The sequence below is a fragment of the Panthera pardus genome, unplaced genomic scaffold (genome assembly GCF_024362965.1).
Source record: "Panthera pardus isolate Hobbes unplaced genomic scaffold, ASM2436296v1 HiC_scaffold_13, whole genome shotgun sequence".
NCBI classification, from domain to species: Eukaryota; Metazoa; Chordata; class Mammalia; order Carnivora; family Felidae; genus Panthera; species Panthera pardus.
In genome coordinates, this window is record NW_026526688.1 from 21,629,772 (window position 1) to 21,653,783 (window position 24,012).

The 24,012-nt window shown below is 37.5% G+C and overlaps 1 protein-coding gene across 2 annotated transcripts in view; it reads right to left on the reverse strand.

Moving 5' to 3' along the window:
* The window catches only part of ZDHHC2 (zinc finger DHHC-type palmitoyltransferase 2), a 68,690-nt gene that overhangs the window by 23,952 nt on the left and 20,726 nt on the right, over positions 1 to 24,012 (reverse strand). For both annotated transcript variants that reach the window (XM_019466741.2, XM_019466742.2), the window contains exons 2-6: positions 20,595 to 20,621; positions 19,410 to 19,504; positions 8,836 to 8,956; positions 1,602 to 1,671; positions 819 to 851 (exon numbers count right to left, since the gene is read on the reverse strand). In XM_019466741.2, coding sequence (XP_019322286.1) covers positions 819 to 851; positions 1,602 to 1,671; positions 8,836 to 8,956; positions 19,410 to 19,504; positions 20,595 to 20,621 — 346 coding nt within the window. The remainder of the gene's footprint in view (positions 1 to 818; positions 852 to 1,601; positions 1,672 to 8,835; positions 8,957 to 19,409; positions 19,505 to 20,594; positions 20,622 to 24,012) is intronic.

Sequence of the window (24,012 nt, forward strand, 5' to 3'; positions counted from 1 at the left end):
CACAGGTATGTGCACCTTGAGAAGAAAAATTACAGAGAGGGGTAGAAAAAAATCAACCCTCATTACTTAATTAGACCTTTCAAATAACCCTTTGTTCAGCTGCCTGATCTAAAATTATTTTCTAAAATATTAATGCGTTCTAAGTAGAAACACTTGTTTACTTTAAAAAAAATTTTAACGTTTATTTTTGAGAGGGGGAGAGAGAGAGAGAGAACGAGAGAAAGCAACTGGGGGACAGAGGATCTGAAGTGGGCTGTGCCCTGACAGCAGAATCCGATGTCGGGCTCAAACGCGTGGACCGTGGGCTCAAGACCTGAGCCGAAGTCAGACATTTAACCGACTGAGCCACACAGGTGTCCCTGGAAACCCATATGTGTATATTTGTGTATTTGCTATTCTACTCCTCAATGTCAAGTTCTAGTTAAAATAAATTGTTAAAGTTTTAGATGAATTAATTCATTATTCAAAACTTCCAGTGAAGTATTGTGTATAATTTATGAATACATTTTGGTGTAGTTTCTGGGAAGTGTTTCAGGATCTCTGTATTTAGGCATGTGCATACAAAGAAAACCATTTGTTCTAAGCAAATATGACTAACTTTTATACTGTTTACCTACTAGTTTTGAAGTTATTTCATGGAAATTCTTCCGAATAAAAAAAGCTCCCTTGAGCTAATTTAACAAATACTAAAAACTAAATCTGAAAGTACCTCCTGGGTCAGCTAAGGCAAGATTTATAAGAAGATTTAAACAGATAAATGATTCAATTTATTAAGTTGTAAGGGACAGAAACCTGTTTGAATACAGATCTATACTCACCAAGGGCAATGATGATCCATCTTCAAAATACATCTAAAAAAACACACACACAAAACTTAACACCATAAAATTTTAGCCCCATTAAAGTATAAAAAGCAAATATAAAAGTCATATAAAAAAGAGTTGTGGCAAGTAAAATACTGCAAAATTGCTTACTTATCTAAAAGTTGAATAATAAAGTCTTCAGCTCAAATAAACATGACAGCCAATTTTAATTATGATATAATTATAGAACTTTAAAAATATACACGCTTTAAAATACAAATAAAATACCTCATTTTTTGCAAACAATGCAATATGTTAACACACAAGTATCTTAGGTTAAAGAAAGTGCAAAATGTCAACAGGTTTACAGAAAGTCTGGATGAACCTTTTCCTTTAATGTCAATCTTTAAGATAAGGAGCACTGTCCCTGTGGTGTAGTAAGAATCTATAATATCTAATTGTCATGAAGTCAAATGAGCTATCTCTATAAAGATGATAAAGAGTCACAGAAGCATTTGTTAAACAGAACTAGCCAAGTCTGAGCTGTCAAAACTCGTGTACTTAACTCACATCCATGTGAATCCGGGGCGGGGCGGGGGGGGGGGGGCAGGGAGGGACAATTAAGTGAGTGTGGCCCTAGCCACACTCACATTAATGCAAGTGATTATACTGGTTCTATTTCCTAAATAAATCAGAAGCACAATTAAAGAAATGATCTGGAAAACAGTAAGGAAAGAAACAGTATTAATTAAGAGGAACACCACATGTAGACATTTCAGAAGTAAAAGGTTTTCTTACTTGTCACAGACAGAACAGTGATGGCAGCGGTCTGGTTTTATGAGTTGGCATCTATCACAATATCGGATTGCTAGGGACAAAAAGTTCCACTTAGTCTTAGATTTACCACTGAATTGAATATACAATTAAACAGCTCTTATCATCTATCCAAATTTAACTTCTAAAAAGCATAGCGAATTTGAATTTGGTAAAAATGAGATGTTCTCTTGTGTAAATACAAAAATAGGATGAGTTGCTTATAGCCCCAGTTTTCTTTCTTTCTTTTATTCTTTCCTTATTCCTTGCTCCCTCCCTTCCTTCCTCCCTGCCTCTCTTCCTACCTTTCTTTTAAAAGTAATTTCTACACCCAATGTGGGGCATGAACTCACGACCCCGAGATCAAGAATTGCACTGTCCACCAACTAAGCCAGTCAGCTGCCCCCGGCCTCAGTTTTCAAAAGAGATTTCTCAAGAATACAGAATCTTTGGGGGGAATTTTTCGAAGACTTTCACAATTGCTAGTAATGATAGGAAAGCTCACAAAGGGTGCAAAAATATGTCCATTTCTATCCAAGTAAACAGAGTGCATACCACAGGTAAATCAACTTATTTCCTGTACCCCACCAGGATAAGTACGAGAGGATACAACCACATTTTAGTTTTATGAGAAACACATTTTAGAAATATGTGAATAAACTCTATTAGTTGTTCAAATTGTTCACTGTTGTGAGATACAAGATTAGAAGTGAGTACTAGAAGTACTTCCAATTCAGAATTTTAATTCTTGTAATAGAAGTCCTGATCCTTTCTTCTCTAATATACACATATCAAAGACAATGATGGATGTCTGATCTGGATATGCTATTTCAGTACACAGACATCTTACAAGATGCAAGCAGTCTACCAAAATTACAGGAAGACAGTTATTAAGTGGGTCACAGGATCAGTAAAACCAAATTAATGCATTTAAAATTTGGAAAAAGTCCTTGCAACAAATAATTACCACTGTTATATTCGTTAATGTGATCTCTGAAACAGGAAACAGTTGCTATAAACTAAGATTAAGATGAGGCTTTTTTCTTCTTTATTATTATTATTTTTTAATGTTTATTTTTTGAGAGAGAGAGAGAGAGAGCGAGCTCAAGCGGGGAGGGGAAGAGAGAGAGGGAGACACAGAATCCGAAGCAGGCTCCAGGCTCCGAGCTGTCAGCACAGAGCCCGATGCGGGGCTCGAACCCACGATCTGTGAGATCATGACCTGAGCTGAAGTTGAATGCTTAACTGACTAAGCCACCCAGGCGCCCCAGATGAGGTTTTTTCAACAAGGCCTATTTGGAATTGTTTTCAATACTGAAATAAGTTCTCAGTCATCCCCTTACAACTCTTTTTTTCAGACACCACAGAGATTAATGGCATGGCAGCCTCAGCTCCTAAATGAAGAAGTCTCACAGCAACATACTAGGGAAAGCTACACAGTATCACTGGCTCATGCAAAGCATTACAGTGGAAGGCAGTATTATCCAGCAGAAATATAATGTGACCCACATGTATATTTTTAGATTCTCTGGGAGCTATGTTAAAAGACATGAAAATATGGGGCGCCTGGGTGGCTCAGCTGGGTGAGCGTCCAACTCTTGATTTCAGCTCAGGTCATGATCCCAGTGTTGTGGGATCAAGCCCCGCATCGGGCTCCATGCTGAGTATGGAGCCTGCTTGAGATTCTCTCTTTCTCTCCCTATGCGCCTCTGCCTGGCTCTCACTATCTCTCTAATCTCTCTAAAATTTTACAAAGACATAAAAAGAAACAGGGAAATTAATTCTAATAAAATACATTATTTTACCTAATATATCAAAAATATTATTTCAACATATAATTAATACACAAATTTAATCACATATTTTACATTTTTTAATGCCAAGTTTATATTTTTTACACTTATAGTTGAATTTTAAGTGGTAAGTTTGGGGGACAATGCTAGGTTCTCTCCAGATGGTGATTATCTCTATTTTAAAATATGCTGGGGGGGAAAAAAAACAAAACTCTCAAATCAAAGTGGGTAAATAATTCATAGGAAATCAAAACAATGTAGAAATAAGATTTTTGTTTATAATCTTTCATAAACATAAAGTTAGTCTTTAAATTAAAAAAAACCCCACAATCCCATTTAAAATTGCACCAAAAATAATAAGATACCTAGGAACAAACCTAACCAAAGAGGTGAAAGACCCATATTCTGAAAACTATGAAACACTGATTAAAGAAACTGAAGATGACACAAAGAAATGGAAAGTCTTTCCAGGTTCATGGATTAGAACAAATACTATCAAAATACCTATACTACCCCATGCAATCTACACACCCAATGCAATCCCTATCAAAATACCAAGAGTATTTTTCACAGAACTAGAACAAACAATCCTAAAATGTGTATGGAACCACAAAAGACACCAAATAGCCAAAACAAAGCTGGAGGCACCACAATTTCGGACTTCACATTACATTACAAAGATGCGGTGATCAAAACAGTATGGTATCAGCACAAAAATACACACACGGATCAATAGAATAGAACGGAAAACCCACAATTATTTGATCAATTAATTTATGACAAAGGATGCAAAAAATATGCAATGGGAAAAAGACAGTCTCTTTAACAAACGGTGTTGGGAAAAGTGGACAGCTACGTGCAAAAGAACGCAACTGGACCACTTTCTTACACCATACACAAAAATAAATTCAAAATGTATTAAAGATCTAAATGTGAGAACTGAAACCATAAAAATCCTAGAAGAGAGCACAGGCAGTGATTTCTCTGACATCAGCCATAGCATTTTTTTTCTAGATAGGTCCTCTGAGGCAAGGGAAACAAAGGCAAAAATAAACTATTGGGATGACATCAAAATAAAAAGTTTCCGCACAGCAAACGAAACAATCAGTAAAACTAAGAAGCAATCTGTGGAATGGAAGAAGATATTTGCAAATGACATATCCAGTAAAGGGTTAGTATTCAAATTATACAAATCAACACCCAAAAAACAAATAATCCAAATTAAAAATGGGCAAAAGACATGAACAGACACTTTTCCAAAGAAGACATCCTGACGGTCAACAGACACATAAAAAGATGCTCATCATCACTTACCATCAGGGAAATGCAAATCAAATTACAATGAGATATCACCTCACACCTGTCAGAATGACTAAAATCAACAACACAAGAAACAACAGGAGTTGGTGAGGATGTGGAGAAAAAGGAACCCTCTTGCACTGTTGGTGGGAATGCAAACTGGTGCAGCTACTGTGGAAAACAGTATGGAGGTTCCTCAAAAAGTCAAAAATAGAACTACCCCTACCATCCAGCAATCGCACTACTATTTACCCAAAGAATACAAAAACACTAATTCAAAGGGATACATACACCCCTATGTTTACAGCAGCGTTATTTACAATAGCCAAGATCTGGAAGCAGCCCAAGTGTCTGTCACTGATGAATGGATAAAGAAGATGTGGTACATATATGCAATGGGATATTATTCAGCCATAAAAAAGAATGAAATATTGCCATTTGCAATGACATGGATGGAGCTAGAGAGTATAATGCTAAGTGAAATAAATCAGTCAGAGAAAGACAAATACCATACAATTTCACTCATATGCGGAATTCAAGAAACAAAACAAATGAGCAAAGGGGAAAAAAGAGACAAAGACAAACCAAGAAACAGACTCTACTATAGAGAACAAACTAATGTTTACCAGAGCCGGGGGGGGGGGGGGGGGGGGGTGTTAACCGGCAATGGGGATTAAGGAAGGCACTTGCCATGATGAGGACCAGGTGATTATTAAAATAAAAACTTAAAAAAAAAATTCCATGTGCTACATTACATTCAACTAAAATTATCCTGCTATAATTTAAAATGAACTATCTGATTATTATTTAAAAACTGTTAACAGTCAGGAAGAATTTTAACTGTCTTGTTTGAATTTTTTCAGAGTTTATTCTTATATTACTTTACTTATGTAATTTAAAACCTTTTTGGGTAATGTTGAAAAACAATGTTATCAACATCTGTGTGCAAAAAGATAAGTTCCATCACCTCTAGGTGTTACCTTCTTACGTCAAAATCTACAAAAAAATTTTTTTGTAGGAAAAGATCAAGGGCAAGAGAGAGCTGAAAAAGCAAAGAGTCCTCACTTAATAAGCATAGAAAAATATCTACAATAAAGTTTGGTGATCCCTGTAAGAAAACAGGAGATGGTGGGATCAGAAGAAAGCACAGAACAAACAGGTGACATCAACAGTCCTGTTAATACCCTGCTTTACTATGCCCCACATTCCAGTCTGTATGTAGGTGAATTTTTCTCTGTGTAGGGCAGCTTAATCTAGGCAGCTGGACTTTTTCTCTCTGGGGTTTGGAGGAAGTACTGTGGATTTAGAAGGGATACTAAACTCCTTAATTATATTACTATCACTTTCTTCAATTCTCTCTGAAATACAAAGTGCATGAACACTGCATCTTTCAGGTGCTTTAGTCAATTTCTCAGGGGGAAGAAGGAAGTTATCCAAAGAACCCAAGGGTCTTTGCTGGGGGTGAGGAAGGAAGGACCCCCCACCCCCACATCCTGCCTTGGTGGTAGTGTGGTGGCTCCTCTGAACATCCATTCCGCAGTGTGTTTTCCTTTACATTCTATACATTCCAGAGGGGGATCAATCACACTGACATAATCTATTTATTATACTTAGCATAATTTAACTTAGTGACTCTAGTCAGTTAATATTGATTTTAGCATGCATCCCAAATTTTTGCACTGAAAATATAAACAAAGATTACATTAGGAGATCCAGATTGTATTCTGCACTGTCACAAATATTAAGAACCGTAAGTTCATCTCGGGATAAAGGTATCCAATACTTCAGAGGGATAAGAGCCTTAACATTATATAAACAACACGAGGAGATGACTTATAAATCCAAAGTGTAGTTATTACTAATGGAAATTAATACTTTGTTAAAGTAGGACCTACGCTTCCTCCCTTTCTCTTGACCCAGTGTTTCAAGGGATACCGTAGAAAGCACTGCCCTAGGAATGTGGAGACTAGATTTTTGCACCTTAAACTGTCACTGTCATTAACCAGTTTTGGAAACTGGTGCAGTAATCTATTTTTAGAGGGCTTAAATTGAGTATTTGCTTAGGCTTATGTCGTGTCAATATACATAAACATACACAAGCACATCTCTGTGGAATAGAACGAGTGGCATTAATATTAAACCAAAGAATTACCACTTGCCCAGGGAAAACAAACAGAAAAAAATTGCAAGACTTTGACTTAGACTTAGTTATGATTCTCAGGTGAGTTAGAAACAAACATAAATAATATAAAAATATTGATGAGATGGTTTACATTCTCGTTTTCATACTAAGCCTCTGAAACCAGTTGTGTATTTTATACCTAAAGCACAACTCAATTTGGAGGGGTCACATTTTTTGTAAAGTTTATTTATTTATTTTGAGAAAGAGAGAGAGCATAAGTGGGGGAGGAACAGAGAGAGAGAGAGAGAGGGAGAGAGAGAACCCCAAGCTGCTCTGTGCTCTCAGTGCAGAGCCTGACTCGGGGCTCCATCTCATGACCCTGAGATCATGACCTGACCTGAAATTAAGAGTCAGAAGCTTAACCGATTGAGCCACCCAGATGCCCCAGGAGTTGCCACATTTTAAGTGCTCAACAGCCATATGGGGCTAGTGGCTACCAAAGTGGGTGGCACAGGCCTAAAGTCACAAAATTTCTAGGTGAGTCTTGGTGGGCAAGTATCAATAGTCATGTGTGTCCATTTTTAAGACAATTCTTTAATCAGATTGCTACTAAACTACCTAAAAGTTCTGACCCAGGTAAGTGAGATTTATTAACTGAAATGCATTTGTTATAGCAGCACTATCAACAATAGCCAAAGTATGGAAAGAGCCCAAATGTCCATCGATGGATGAATGGAGAAAGAAGATGTGGTATATATAAATGGAGTTATTACTCGGCAATCAAAAAGAATGAAATCTTGCAACTACGAATGAAATTTGCAACTACGTGGATGGAACTGGAGGGTATTATGCTAAGTAAAATTAGAGAAAGACAAAAATCATATGACTTCACTCATATGAGGACTTCAAGAGACAAAACAGATGAATACAAGGGAAGGGAAACAAAAATAATATAAAAACAGGGAGGGGGACAAAACAGAAGAGACTCCTAAATATGGAAAACAAACTGAGGGTTACTGGAGGGGTTGTGGGAGGGGGAATGGGCTAAATGGGTAAGGGGCACTAAGGAATCTACTCCTGAAATCATTGTTGCACTATATGCTAACTAATTTGGATGTAAATTTAAAAAAATAAAAATGAAAATTAAAAAAAAGGAAAGAAAATTACCATACATTTTAAATATAAAGAAATTGTATCAATCCCTTAAGTTTTATATACTTTATACAATTACTTCTTTACATTTATGTAAAATTGTCAATGTTATGTTCATTATAGATATTACTCCCTTAAATTAAATAATAGGAAAAGCCTATAATTAAAACTTTAAAAAAATTAGGGGTGCTTGGGTGGCTCAGTCAGTTAAGTATCCGACACTTTACAGAGGCTCAGGTCATGATCTTGTTGTTTGTGAGTTCAAGCTCTGGGTCAGGCTCTGAGCTGACAACACAGAGCCTGCTTGGGATTCTCTCTCTCCCTCTCTCTCTGCACCTTTCCCACTCATGTGCATCAAAATAAAAAAAACATTAAAAAAAATCTTTAGTCCATTAAGCATCTGACTTCAGCTCAGGTCATGACCTTGGGCTCTGTGCTGACAGCTCGGAGCCTGGAGCCTGCTTCAGATTCTGTGTCTCCCTCTCTCTCTGCCCCCCTCCCACTCCCACTCTCTCTTTCTCTCTCTCAAAAATAAGCATTAAAATTTTTTTTAAAAAATTTAAAAAATAAATCCAACTACAAATTAGTACTTCAGCAGTTCTAACATCTCCACTGAGTCCCAACTAAGTGACTAGAGAAGTCACGAGGGAAGTGAGGTCAGTGCTGATGTGTTTGAGATCTTTGTGCCACACACCGTTACTCAGGTGTCTGTTTTATAGAATCGTATAGGAAAGACTGAATAACCACCCAAGACATAACACAATCTATTTCAATGAGTGTTCGACAGTTTCAAGTATATAAATATGCTGAGGGTCACCACAAGAATTGTGCCAAAGCACTCATTATCGTGTACCTCCAGACATGGTCCTGGTATAGATGGGGAGATCTTTGGCTGCTCGCCGAAGAACTTCCTGATGGGCTTCTCCTCTTGGCTCTCTCTCCAACAATTCTTTCTCCGCATAAGAGAGATGGAACTGTGGAAAAAATTTACATTTCAGTCAATGTTCTCAAGAAATACCATATTGGTCCGAAAAGTTATTTATAAAATATTAATCAGATCTATTATATATACTGAGAGTGATGACAGAGTTTGAATCTGGGCATGTCTGTTAATCTAGTGGATCATTAGTTGATGCATCTAGAAAAAGGGAATAATAATACCTACTTCCTCAGATGTTCATGAGACTCAAGAGGAATAAAGTATGTAAAATTGTCTTATAGAGTTCCGCTCCACTATTAGTTATACTAATAAATGAAATGACAAAATAAACAAATTTGGCTCATTGGGTAAGTTTTTCAAGCGGATATTATTAGGAATAAAAATAGAAACAAAACTATCAAGCATTTTTTCTTATCTAAGTGAATTTTAACTTGAGGATAATCATGACATGAATTTCCTAGCACTCAAAAGAACTAATCATTAATTTTACTTCTTACACTGCCAATTTGGTCCACCCAATTAAAAAAATCCTTATTTGAGAAAAATCAAATTTGTTTGGGCTATACACACACAAAGAAAACCCCAATCACACACACACACACACACACACACACACACACACACACACACACACAAAACCAGTTGTAGAAGTCTATAAAGGTTTAAATGTGTTCCAGGAGACATGTACAAGGATATTCATAGCATCGTGGTTTGAAATGTAAAAAATTAAACCCAACGCAAATGTCCATCAAAAGGATAATGGATAAATAAGTTGGAGTATGATATATCCACATAACTGAATCCTATGATGCACTGCATAATTAATGAACTTGAGCTGTGTTCAGCTCTCTGTGTTCAGCTCAACAAAGAATCTCAACATACTGTTGGACAACAAATCATTTTATAGCACATAGTATGATTCCATTCATACAAAGTTTTTAAAACCAGAAAGCTATACACTATCCACATATACATACACATATATACATATATATGAATTGTAAAGAAAAACAAGAGAATAACTAACACAAAACTTCAAGATAGTAGCTACTTCTTGAGGAATGCAGGGAAATACAATGCGGAAGAGTACACAAGAAATGCTGAAAATATAAATGTTTTCTCCGATACTTGGGTGACTGTTTAGGTCTTTTCGTTTTTCTATTCTTTATTTTGTTATTATTATTATTATTATTATTATTATTATTATTATTATTAGAGAGAATGTGCAAGTGTGAGCAGGGAAGGGGAAGAGGGAGGGAGAGAATCTTCAGCAGGCTCCACGCTCAGTGCACAACCTGATGTGGGGTTCAGTCCCATTAGCCTGGGATCATGACCTGAGCCAAAATCAAGAGTCAGATGCTCAACCAAATGAGCCACCCAGGCGCCCCTTATTATTCTTTAAACTATGCATTACAAATGCTTCTTCTGTATGTAGGCCATGTTTTTCAATTTTTTTTCTAAGTTTTAAAAGTAATCTAAGTAGGTCAATGAAGGAAAGAAAAACAATTTGTTGAAAATGAGGTGATGATATTTGAGCCTAATTCTTTGTCTTTGGAGAAATAAAAGTATTTGTTTAGAGGTTGACAATTCTAACGAGGTTATTTTAAAAAGAAAAATAAATCTCCAGCTTCCAAATGTAAATAAATTTTGGGGCACCTGGATGGCTCATTCGGTTCAGTGCCAGACTTCAGCTCAGGTCATGATCTCATGGTTTGTGAGTTTGAGCCCCGCATCAGGCTCTGTGCTGATGGCTCAGAGCCTGGAGCCTGCTTTAGATTCTCTGCCCCTCTCCTGCTCGTTCTCTGTCTTCCTCTCTCTCAAAAAATGAATACACATTAAAAGAAAAAATGTAAATAAGTTTTAAGGTACCATAAGATTCCCATATGCATGACACATAGTTAAATATAACTGTAAAATTTCAGCCCCATTAAGGTAAAGAAACTAAAAAGAAGTTTTCTATAAGTAGAAATGTACATAATACAAATTATTCTAAATTAGCATATTAAATTTACTGGCATTAAATTAGTAGATAGGTTATAGTTAGGTCTTTAAGAGTTTCTAAGGTAATTTAAAAAAGTATTCTCTACATTAAATATTCCTCCTGTTATAAATTCACAGCATTTACTTACCTCTCAATTCATTTCATAGTTTTTCAAATTACACTTCAACCAGTCCTTTCTCAAATGAATACAAATAACAAATAAATGAAGGTCACATTTGTGAAGGCATAGTGTGTTCTTTCTATCAGTTGCTCTCCACTTGCTTGCTACCTTAAATCTTAGTTTAAAAACCTGAAACATATTCACACAAGTATTCTGATTGGTTGAATATATAAATGAGGGTGGTGAGTGGCCGTGAACAGTGTCATTTCCAGCCTGGCAAAGAAGGATGCTGCAGACTGATCCCAGAGGCTGGGGCAGGAGAAACAGCAGATTAAATATCTTGGAATCAAAAAAAGTTCAGGAACCACATTTCCAGAAGGTAGACGACTATCTCCCAATTGGATAATAGATTCCTAGAATTCATTCCATTGTTTCAAAGTTACTCTAAAAAAGAACTTTGATAGAAGGCTGATACAATGAGAATATTGTAACTCTTCAGGTCATATTTAAATCTAAGAGCTGACAAAGAAAAATTCAAATTGTTTACTGATCCATCATATGCGGTTGTATTGGTTTATCAGGGGATTTGCCAGATTTTCTGACTTATTTAATAATTCCAATATTTTTATTTAATGGTTCAACAGTGTGCATCATGCACCCGTTGATATTATCTTAACATTTAAAATGTTCTGTTCATTGTTTTGAAAGAAAAGAAAAATAAGGACCTAAAGGAAAATGGTCTCAATAGAACTACGCATCTTGTTTGGAAACATTTAATTGGTATAAAGGGTATAACATCCAATGATGTCATAATGCTGTAATAGTCAAGAAAAAGAAAGGGTCATTGTAAAAATGTCTATTAACTTTGCACATGCAGATTCCTCTCTCTAGAAGGCTAGTCCTCGCACTGTATAGATGGCTCCTTCTCACTTTGCAGATTTTAGCTTAAATGCCATCTTCTCAAAGAACTTCCAAGATTCCTTTACTGGGTAGGTACCCTGAAAATTCTGTCCCTTCCCCCTGTCATACTCTTCCCTAGGTCCATACAGTCCTTCTTTGTATTATGCACCACAATTTAAAATTATTTTGTTTGTTCATTGGTCCATTGTCTAACTCTCCCACAAACATGTAATCCCACACGGGCAGGGATCAAATCCTAGCACAGATTCACCATTCTCTTAGGATTGCGAAATGGACAAAGGAACACATATCAGTAGGCCTGGGTCAGATCACTGACTATCAAGGAAAAACTTGTTTTATTTTTAATTTTTAAAAATTGTTTTTATTTATTTTTGAGAGAGAAAGGGACAAAGCGTGAGTGGGGGAGGGGCAGGGAGAGAGAGAGGGAGACACCAAATCTGAAACAGGCTCCAGGCTCTGAGCTGTCAGCACAGAGCCCGACACGGGGCTTGAACTCGGGAATGGCGAGATCATGACCTGAGCCGAAGTCGGATGCTTAACTGACTGAGCCACCCAGGCGCTCCAGGAAAAACTTATTTTATATCTCAGTCCCCAACATTCCATTCTCAGAATCCCACCATTTAGGCAGATATATCTCCCCTCTGTGTTTCTAAAATTAATTTAAAACCTAGCACTGAAAATCAGTTTAGTAAAGACTTAATAGTCAAAAGGATTAAACCATCAACATTTTACCACATTTTCTTATGGAGTTCTCTGGATCCTTTTTACCTTAGAGGAAAATTCCAGTCAGTGACAGAACTGAAAGACTCTTTAGTATGTTTAGTGCTTTTATTAATAAGTAAACAACACATTGCATCAGGTCCAGAAAACCAAATGCAGGTTGGCAGAATTCTGACTCGTGTCATACAGATTCCAAATATCTAATTCTACTTTGGAATGCACCAAATACACAGTCCTTTCCCCTAGAACACTTTTTATTTTTTAGATTTTATTTTTAAGTAATCTCTCTACCCAACGTGGGGCTCAAACTCACAACCCAGAGATCAAGAGTCACATGCTGTTCCCACTGAGCCAGCCAGGTGCCCCTCCCCCAGAACACTTGTACGTGCACAGGTATGTCACAGATTTGAAGAGAGATGACGTTTGTTGACAGCTGATGGAATGAAGATCTCCCAGGGTGGAACAGATAACATCGCTGACCTGCCACCAGTCTGAAGGGTATGGCAGTCCTCTGACCGGTTAATGCACGCTGTTTTGTTTGGTTTAAATAGTTGTATCCATTTTAAAACATTTTAGATTTATAGAAAATTTGAAAAAATATGATACAGTTCCCATATAGCTTCTCACCCAACTGTCCACATCATTAACATCATATATTAGTACATCAATGAATCGACACTGATACATTATTAACTTAAGCCTATAGTTTATTCAGATTTCGTTAGGTTTTACTGAATATCTTTTTCCGTTTCAGGATCCCATCCAGAATACCACAGTCCAGGTTAAAGAAGAGTACGATTTTTAAAGGATATACAAATTAAGAAAAAACGTGAAATCTAATAACCAATAGAAAACTCATGGAATGCATTTCCTTTCTTGCTAGCTATTTTTCACTTAGGACAAAAATGAACATGTAATCTCACCAGTATCTAAAATGTACAAATTGAAACATAGAATTTAATTGACGACCAGCAGCTTTCTCAATGGCAACAGGCAATGCCAAAGGTCTGATTGAACTGGTGGCACTTTATGTTGCTACCATTCTTTTTTCAAACAATGTGGCAAGTAACTTAAATTTCCTTGGTCTAGGCATGTGACTTTTGAGAATTTATATTAAGGAAATAATCCAAAATATAGGTAAAACGTGTATACACAATATGGGCAACCATGTTAACAAAATTATTTATAATATGAAAAGTTGGGATCAGCCTAAAATTCCAAGCTGGGATGTGACAGAGTAAACTTTTACGCATTTCAGTGAGAATATTATGCCATGATTAAAAATCACAATAAACCAATGATGGACAATTATGTGGGGGGAAAAAACTGGAATCTGTGCACGCTGAATACAAGTAGGAAAAATAACTCGAAGGAAATTCAGCCTGTAAATTGGGTAAATTAGCATGATTTTTTTCCCTTCTCTTTTTGCCCAGTCTCCATTTTCACAATGTATGGTTTTCTTACTTTTATGGGAGAAAATCTTATAAATTGAAAAATGATTAGCAATTTAACAATCCTGTTATATAAAAAGGTAAATTTTAGTTCCAGATTTCTCCTGATTCTCTCAAAAGTAACAAGAAAATATTAACATGATTTTCTTATTGCCTCTTTCCCTGCTATTTTAGTCCCATTTTTTCAAAGATTTTTAGCAGCTGAGAGCACTCTATTGTCAATTTAAGCGGAGGACCCCTCATTTTACAAGTGGGAGTGTCTCTGGCTGCTGATCAATTAAAAGATTAGGGTGAGATCTTCCACTTTATTAATGGAATAACTCAAGATTCTTTGCCAGCAAGCGAGGGCTCTTTCTTTCATAAAACAGTGGTCTCCAAACTCTTCTGATCATGGACCCATCAGTAAAACAATAATTTGAGACTGACATGCATTTTTATTTGTATTAGCTAATAAATATATTATATATGAAAACTTATATGTGAAACTTTATACGCATTTATATATATTTTATACTTTATATATATTTCTATGCCTTCTATTGTAACTTTAAAAAAAAGAAACATTAAAAGAATAATATGTAAATGGAAGTGCTGCTATTTTTTCTCCATGTGCCAAGCGATATCCTGGCTACACCCACCCACTGTGGTGTCCACTCTCCATGCTAGAGCGTGGTACACTGCCAAGAGTGTGGGCTTGATGGTCAGAAGAACTTGGCTTTAGGGGCGCCTGGGTGGCTCAGTGGGTTGAGCAGTTGAGCCTCTGACTTCAGCTCAGGTCCTGATCTCATGGTTCCTGAGTTCAAGCCCCGGCCTGCGTCAGGCTCTCTGATGGCAGTTTAGAGCCTGGAGCCTGCTTCGGATTCTGGGTCTCCCTCTCTCTCTGCCCCTCCCCTGCTCACACTCTGTCTCCGTCACTCTCTCTCAAAAATAAACAGATGTTAAAAATATTAAAAAAAAAAAAAAAAAGAAAGAAAGAAAAAGGGGAACTTTGCTTTGAATGTTAGCTCTGTCACATGCTAGTTCTTGATGCCCTGGAGTAATTAGCTAATGTTCAGAACCTACTGCTCCATTTGTAAAATGGTAATAAATAGTATCTATGTCACACAGTTGTAGGACTCGAATAAAGTGAATGTTTTTTTTTTTTTGTGGAAAAATCATCCAACAAATCATGGGATAGCTGTAAATTCACTGTCCTCAATCTCGACTGCTCCCTCAATACTGTGACATTTCTTTTCTCTTTTTTTATAAAATTTTTTACCTTTATTTATTTTTGATAGAGAAAGACAGAGCACTAGTCAGGGAGGGATAGAGAGAGAGAGACACAGAATCCGAAGCAGGCTCCAGGCTCTGAGCTGTCAGCGCAGAGCCCGACATGGGGCTCGAACTCACAAACCGTGAGATCATGACCTGAGCTGAAGTCAGATGCTTAACTGACTAGGCCACTCAGCCACCCCTTATTTTATTTTATTTTATTTTATTTTATTTTATTTTATTTTATTTTATTTTATTTTTTTAATACTGTGACATTTCTTCCGTGTTTCATCATTTTATTTTCCTCACTCTCTCCAACCACTATTTCAAACCTCTGCTTTCCCACACCTCAATTAACCTACCTCCCTCTCATTCTTAGCTGATGATCTCGCATATAATTTTTTTTAATGTTTATTCCTTTTTGAGACAGACAGAGCATGAGCAGGGGAGGGGCAGAGAGAGAGGGAGACACAGAATCTCAAACAGGCTCCAGGCTCTGAGCTGTCAGCAGAGAGCCCGACACGGAGCTCGAACCCACGAACTGTGAGATCACGACCTGAGCTGAAGTCGGACGCTTAACTGACTAAGCCACCCAGGTGCCCTAATCTCACATATAATTTTAGGGAGAAATTAGAAGGTACTTCAACTTCCACCAAGGCTATAAACACAACCTGCATCTCTACACATAACTACTTGTCTATATCAAATCATTTAGCAAATATTTATTGAATACCTTTAATGGGTCAGACACTGCTCTAGGTATTGGTGATGGGTCAGTGAACAAAACAGATAAAGTTCATGCCGTTGCAGAGCTTACGTTCTAGGAATGATATAAAATGAATATGGAACGAGTTACAGAATGATATGCTATGGAGAAAAATATAGCAAGGTTAAGGGTTATAGGGCATTCCAGGAATAGTTTACCCATTTTATACAGAGTGATCATGGAAAGCCTCAAAGATAAGGTATCACTGGAGCAGAGACAAAGTAAGTAAGGGACTTGGTCACACAGTTATCTGTGGGAAGAATGTTCCAGGTCAAGAGAAAATAATCAGGTTTTGAGACCCCTGAGGGAAAAAATATGCTTAGCATATTATGGAACAATATGCAAGGAAACTAATGTGACTAAGGCAGCACTGAAGAAGGTCAGAGAGGTGGTGTGGGGCCAGACCTTGTGCAGCCTTTTAAACTACAGTAGAGAATTATGTTTTTACTGTGAGTGAGCTCGGGTATCAAAGGGATGTGCTAAGCAGAAGAATGATATGATCTGCTTTCTATTTTGAAAGGATCACTGTGGATACTTGATGAAAATATACAGAAAAAGGAAATTGGTTGAAGGGTTACTGCAACATACAGGCATGGGATGTTGGTGGCGGGGACCAGGGGTGAAAGTAGCAGTTGGGGGGGGCGGGGAATGAGCTCCCGCGGTGCGTGCTTTGAGGGTATGCTTACAGACTCTGCTCAACAGGACGTGACGGGGTCTGAGAGCAGAGGAGTTGCCGGCGGATGCCTCCCAGGGGTTTAAATGGAATTGCCATTACTGAGCTGGGAAAACTTTAAGAACAGGAAGATTCAGAGAGTGGGTGGGAAATCAGAAGTTTGATTCCAGGTACTTTGAATTTAAAATTTCTATTAGATGCCAAATACATAGCTGGAAATGAGTCTGGAATCCAGAAGAAAGGACCAGGCTAAGAATATTGGTTTTGTTTTTTTTTTTTCAGTATTTATTTATTCTTGAGAGAGAGAGGGAGAGACAGAAAATATTAATTTGAAAGCTGTTGCAATGAGATGATACATAAAGTCATAATGTAGATAAATAAGAGAAGTCCAGGGATTGATCTCTGGAACAATCCAATGCTTTAAAGTTCAGGAGATAATGAGAAATCAGCAATGGAGACCAAGATGGAGCTGCCACCATGAATAAAAATGGAATTATTTGGATGAGAAAGTAAGTAAAAATATTCTGGAAAGAAAATAATGGCATGGTATATACAGGAAAACACATGCAATTAAAAACCACTAGAATATAAAGTGGGAAGCCAGAAATTTAGACAAGACTCATGTGTTGCCAAACGAGGGAGACCGGCCTCTGGCCTGTGGGACACGTAGAATAACTGAATACATAGAAGACATAGAATCGAAGAGTTAAAGTTGATTTTAGACCTCCAGCTTCAGGGTGAAGGATGGATTTTTACAGCGCTCTGGGAAGGGAGTGTAGGCAAGAATGTAAACAGTGAAACCCTATAGGAGACTGCAATGTCTCAAACAAAAGAGATGATTGAGATCCTGAATTAGGGTAATGATAAGAAAGAAGGAAAGAAAGAAAGAAAGAAAGAAAGAAAGAAAGAAAGAAAGAAAGAAAGAACATAAGAGAAACAAAGAAAAGAAAAAGGGGTTGGAACCAAAAAAGAAAAATTAGGAAGTAAAAACATCAGCAGGATTTAGATATTGAGGGAGGGCCAAGGAAGCCAGAGAACTCTGGCAAGGCTGCCAAGCTTCCAGAAAGGTGGAGAGTTGGAAGGTTGAGCTGGATGGCAGTGGCATTAACCAGTAAAAGAAACAGATGAGTCATGGTCTGGGAAGGGAGAAGGGGGTGACTTCAGCTTTTGATGTGCTGCATTTGAAGTCTCAGTGGATTAAGGAGCCATGTTTGGCAGGGAGATATGTAAGTTTGCAACAGGAGAGGTCAGAGCTGGAAGGAGATTTGGGAATTGTCAATACAGAGGTTATAGATAAAGAACCAGAAAGGATAAGATCATCCAGGACAGGAGTCAGCATTCTCCTTCAAACCTACAACTAAGGCCAGGATGGCAGTAAGAGAGATAATAGGAAAGAAGCAACCATGGCAGGGGGAAGGAAAAAGGGGTAGGAAACAAAAATAGGTAGAGAGTAGAAGAAAAAAAAGGCTGTATGTACAGCATTTTAGGCCAACCATACCATTAATTCTGTGCAAATACCTGTGGTTTTATTTTTAATATCCTTTCCCAGGTCACACAGCATTTTTACCAGCCTTCTGACCACAGTTGGCATTTCAAACAGATTACTTCCAGGAACAATTTGCAACAATGCCTAGACCTATCTTTTTTTTTTTTTTTTTAAACCTGGCCAACTAAAACCACAACATTATTGCTGGAACAAAGTTTATTTCAGTTCAACAAACATGTACTGACTAAGTGCCAACGGTATAGAAATAAGTAAGGCATAGTCCTCTGCACCCAACTTTTAACCAGGGTGAAAGACTTAGAAACAAATACTTAGTCAGAATGATCTTTTCACAATATAAATTTGACACTATCACTCTACTTAAAATCTTCCGTAGCTGAGACTGCTATTTTTCCCCCAATGTCCACAATTTCCTTCTTCTGACATGGTTAATATGGTTAACATGGCCACTGAGAATAAAGACTAGACTCCTAACCTTCTGTGCAAGTAAATGTGGCCATGTAACTAAGTTCTAAACTAAGTGGAAATGGCATTGCAACTTCCAGAAAACATCCTTAAAGGGAAGGATGCTTACTTCTACTCCTCTATCCTACTTTTTTTGACCTGCTGTCTGGAAGGTAGACATGATGGCTGGAACTGGAGCACCCATCTTAGGCCAAGAGGTGATGTTGGAAACGGAGGATACACAATAAGCTGTGGACTGGCTACAGACTTTGAATATAGAGAGGATTAGTTACATTGTTATTTTGTTATTATTGTTTCTGGCGCGAACAGCCAATTAATATACTGTTAGTGTGATAATTATAATATAGCTATGTCCACCTTCAGCTCTATCCATTCATTCATCCACCCTGCTGTCTGACTCTTAAGTAGAAATGGAACACACCACAGAATTAGGATCAGAAATATAATACTAACCCAGTGCAAAAATAATATTTACAAAGTGAAAATTCAAGTATTTACCAACAGACACATTAATGTAAACAAAGCAATACGCTCACTAAGTGCAACATTAACAAAAAGACATAAAGTTCATTCTTCAGACATCAGTATTATTGATTTCCAACTTCAAGATAACTTTACTAATATTTTAACTTACTTCTTTTGAAGGATTCATTGGTAATGTAAAGATAGTTTTCCAATATGACCAGACGAACATTGCAAAAAGTAGATGATAAGCAATCAGGCACACAACTAAAATGAGAAAAACATAATTATCATTAAAATATGCAAATACACATTAAAATCATAGTATTCACAAAAGATCTGCTTGTTCTAAATGAACCAAATTCTTCAATAACTTAATTATTTCATATCCCATGATCAGAAAGCTCTCATCTGTAGACACCCCCAATCTATTAGCCAAATGGCTAGAGAGACCTTTCCTATATTATAAAAGTCAGGCAGCTGTGCCTTCAACTTTAAATAATAAACACAGCATTAAAAAAATGTTAAAACTTCAGGCTTAAAGAACTTCACGGACGAAGAATAGCAAAACCAGTTCCTATTTGAGGAGGTATTTGCTAATTTGGCTTCGATGTAGTCAAATCTGTTGGCACCGATTGTTCTAATAACTATATATTTAAACAGAGACCATCTGGACAAAGAGAGATTTCCTCCAACAGGAGTTCAAGTGTCTTGTTTATCACATGGGACAACTTTTAAGAAAAGTATACTTTGTTCAAGCAATGTATATAAACACACTTTGTATGGTGTTTTAGTTGTGAAATACTGTATTAGGCAAGCACAAAATATTCTGTATGTGGTGATAATGAACAATTCTGGAAAATACACTAATATATAAATAAATTCTATAAGATACAGTTGAATAAAATGTTAGTTTAAAATACAGCATGCTTGGTATTTTAAGCTGTATGACAATTTCTTAAAGCATGATGATACACACAGAATCATTTAAAAATTCAGTAATCCAATGAGGCACTTAAATCAGTGTGAAATGGCTGCAGCTAATGATATTTTCCATGAACTATATGGATGACTCAGGAATGGGGTAATACTCTGAGTTGAAACAGGAGATTGTTGATATTCCTGTATTTTGAAGCCACCAAGAATCTTTGGCACAATGGCTACCATTTCAAGGGAGAGGTCTTTGCCAAATGTCTAACAGAGTTCAGTCTGGGGACTGAGAGAAGTCTTTAACCCCACCATGACTCCACATTCTCAAAGTATAATTTATTAATTCCAACCAACTCTACAGGAATACTATTTTTAAAAAACTACTTTTACAATTTCACATCTAAAACAATAACAAAACATATCTTACCTTGTTCTCCAACGTTTTCCATGGACACTATAGAAATAAGCAGAAAACAGAGATTAGTAGTAGATTACGACATTTACGGCAAACAACAGAGCCTGACGGAGACATAGGTCACTTGAGTAGGTTAATAATTTGGCTCCGCTTCAAACCAACATCGTTAAATATTTGTTCAATTTTATTTAGAGGAGAGGTGACTACTGCTGGGGGACAGGGTGGAGAAGGAAGGCTGGTATTGTTGGTATTTCAGCCCTGACGCCACACAGAAAACAACCCATCAGGCGTCTCCTTGTGGGTCTTATTCCTATATCAATTACTTTCTTAGCCTTCCTCCCGAATCAGGGTTCAGATAAAAGCAGTGTTCTCCATGTGAGGACATTTTCAGAGGCAAGTATTGTTCTTTACAAGTTGGCAACTGCCTTCAGATAACTCTCCAGGAGACTAAAATGTTGGATCCATGGCACACGCTCTGGTCAAATTTCTAGAAGTGCAAATTCTTATGCCCAATGGCTAATGGCTCCCCAGTGTACAATGAGAGATGCAGGGAATGTGCCTGAGAGGCTGTCATCTTTGAGGGGCTTATAAATGCCCCAAGGTAGATGAGGTCGCTAGATTAGGGACCGTTCAGCTGAAACGAGCTGGGACAAGAAACAGTATCTAGAAATAACCCGGGCACTTGTCCTACCTCCTATATTGTGTGCTTGTTTTGTTTCCCATTTGGTCTTCCTCCATTTGTACTAAAGTCCATTTTGGAGGTTTTGGCCTATCTCAAAGTTGGAAGTTGTAGCCAGCAAAGATTTGGTATTTCCTGGAATTTAATTTCATTGCCTTAAGAAGCACTGGAACCAGAGTGTAATGTTGTGAAAGATTTTTAAGATTATCTGATCCAACAAACATCCTTCCCAAGAGAGCTACTGAATGTTAGTTTAGGGTTTCTAGAGGCAGCAGGAGCCCATGGTTTTGGAATAAGTCCATTCCATTATTGGACTGCTCTAAAGAATGATTACAGCATTATAGTGCTGAAATTAGTCTCTTTGTGGCTTCTTCCTATGGTATCCAGGCTTCTAACATGTAGCATTAAACAGAAAATCTAAATGACAGACCTTCACGTATTTAAAGTTATTGAGTCTCCGTGAAATTTTCTCTTTTAGTCCAAATATTACATGACTTCCAGATCTCTCGCCAACCTTGATGTGGCTCCTTTAAATACAGTACTTCTTTGATTCTCAATTTTCTTTAACATTTTTTAATGTTTTTTAAAATTTATTTTGAGAGACAGAGAGAGAGAACACACGCATGTGAGCAGGGGAGGGGCAGAGAGACAGGGAGAGAGAGAATCCCAAGCAGGATCTGTGGTGACAGCACAGAGCCAATGCAAGGCTTGATCTCACCAAGTGTGAGATCATGACTTGGGCCGAAATCAAGAGTCAGATGCTTAACCACTTGAGCCACTGAGGTGCCCCTCCTTTAACATTTCTGATGCCCAGAATGGGACAGGCAGACAAGATGGTGACCATGCGAACACCTTCAATATTATCACTATGGGTCACAATTTTAATTTTCACTTCAAAACTTTATTTGCCTAATTTCATCTTGCATTAGCCTAATTACTTTCTGGTCTGTACCCTACAGTGGTAATATTTTGCTTTAGAGATTTCTAACTTTCCAATATCCCTAGGAATTTAAACCTCTTCCCCAACTAACTGCGGTACAACTAGGCAACAAGGACTCCGACTTGTTGAAAAAGCCTAAGGAATCCCCACACTTTCTTGGCACTGATGGCATACAGGAAGAGAGCAAGTGAGGATGGTAAATCATCATCCGAGTTATCAAAGATGTTCCTGTTTGCCGCGAGCACAATGATGGCCTTCAAGGATTCCATCTTGGAGTCTGGAACCAGCCTAGACACCGCAAGGCTGGCGGACTGGGTCACCAGTTCTGTTTTCCAGATGCCCTGTCCTCCTAGCGCTCCCCTCCCTCATTACTCATTCCTCTAAGAAATGGAATGAGGCGTCCGAGAAAAGGCTGAGTGGTCAGTTATCAGTTCAGAATTACTAAGAGTGAGACTTTCTGTTGCAGTATTATCTTTAAAAAAACTCTTGGGTAAAAATAAAACGTAAAATCCAGGTTGAAGATTGAGACTATGGGCCAAAGCAATAACCCCTAATACACAAAAGGGTAACAAACTGCTTCTTGATTCAAACCTGGCTTGAATAAACATTCTTAAAGATGTATGCTAAAAAAAAAAATGCATACCCTCCCTTATCTCTTTTGCATGCATTATCAAGCAATCATTTAATACAGGGGTCAGTAAACTACAGTCCTGTTCCAAATACAGCCAGCCCCCTATTTCTGCAGACAAGTTTTTACTGGAACACAGACACACCCATTTGCTTACGTGGCTATTTTTGTGTTATAATAGCAGAGTTGGGTAGGTGTGACAGGGACAGTATGGCCGTATTTCCTAAAATATTTACTGTCCAATCCTCTATAGAAAAAGTTTTCCAACCCCTGTGTATTAGAATTCTTCAGAGAAACAGAACCAACACACCCACACACACACACAACACCCCCCCCCACACACACACACAGTGAGAGGAAGAAAAGGGACCTACTGAATTTAAGGAACTGGCTCACATGATTATAGGTATTGACAAGTCTGAAATCTGAAGAGCAGGACAGCAAGCAGAAAATCCAGGAAAAAGTTAATGTTGCAGTCTTGGGTCCAAGGCAACCTCAAGGCAGAATCTTTCTTCGGGAACCTCAATCTTTTCTTTTAAGGTCTTCAACTGATTAGAAAAAGTCCACCCACATTATGGAAGGTAATGTGCTTTACTTAAAGTCTATTGATTTAATGGGGCGCCTGGGTGGCTCAGTCGGTTAAGCGTCCGACTTCAGCTCCAGTCACGATCTCGCGGTCCGTGGGTTCGAGCCCCGCGTCGGGCTCTGGGCTGACGGCTCAGGGCCTGGAGCCTGCTTCCGATTCTGTGTCTCCCTCTCTCTCTGCCCCTGCCCCGTTCATGCTCTGTCTCTCTCTGTCTCAAGAATAAATAAAAAACGTTAAAAAAAATTAAAAAAAATAAAGTCTATTGATTTAAATGTTATTAATCACATCTAAAAAATACCTTCATAGAAACATCTAGACTGCTGTTGAACTAAACAACTGGCCATCATAGCCTACCCAGGTTGACACAAAATTCATCATCACACCCTGATGTTATAATTGAGTCTTATTCCAGAAATCTACTAAGAATATATGTGTTGATCTTTTATATCATTTCTCAAGTGGTTACTATTTATTATATGATTATTATTTATTATAAAGCAATAAGTCAGAACTACATATAGCAACATAACTATGTACCTCCTAGAGAGAAACTAATAATAAAATCCCTTTTCATACTCTAAAAACCCAACTACAAAT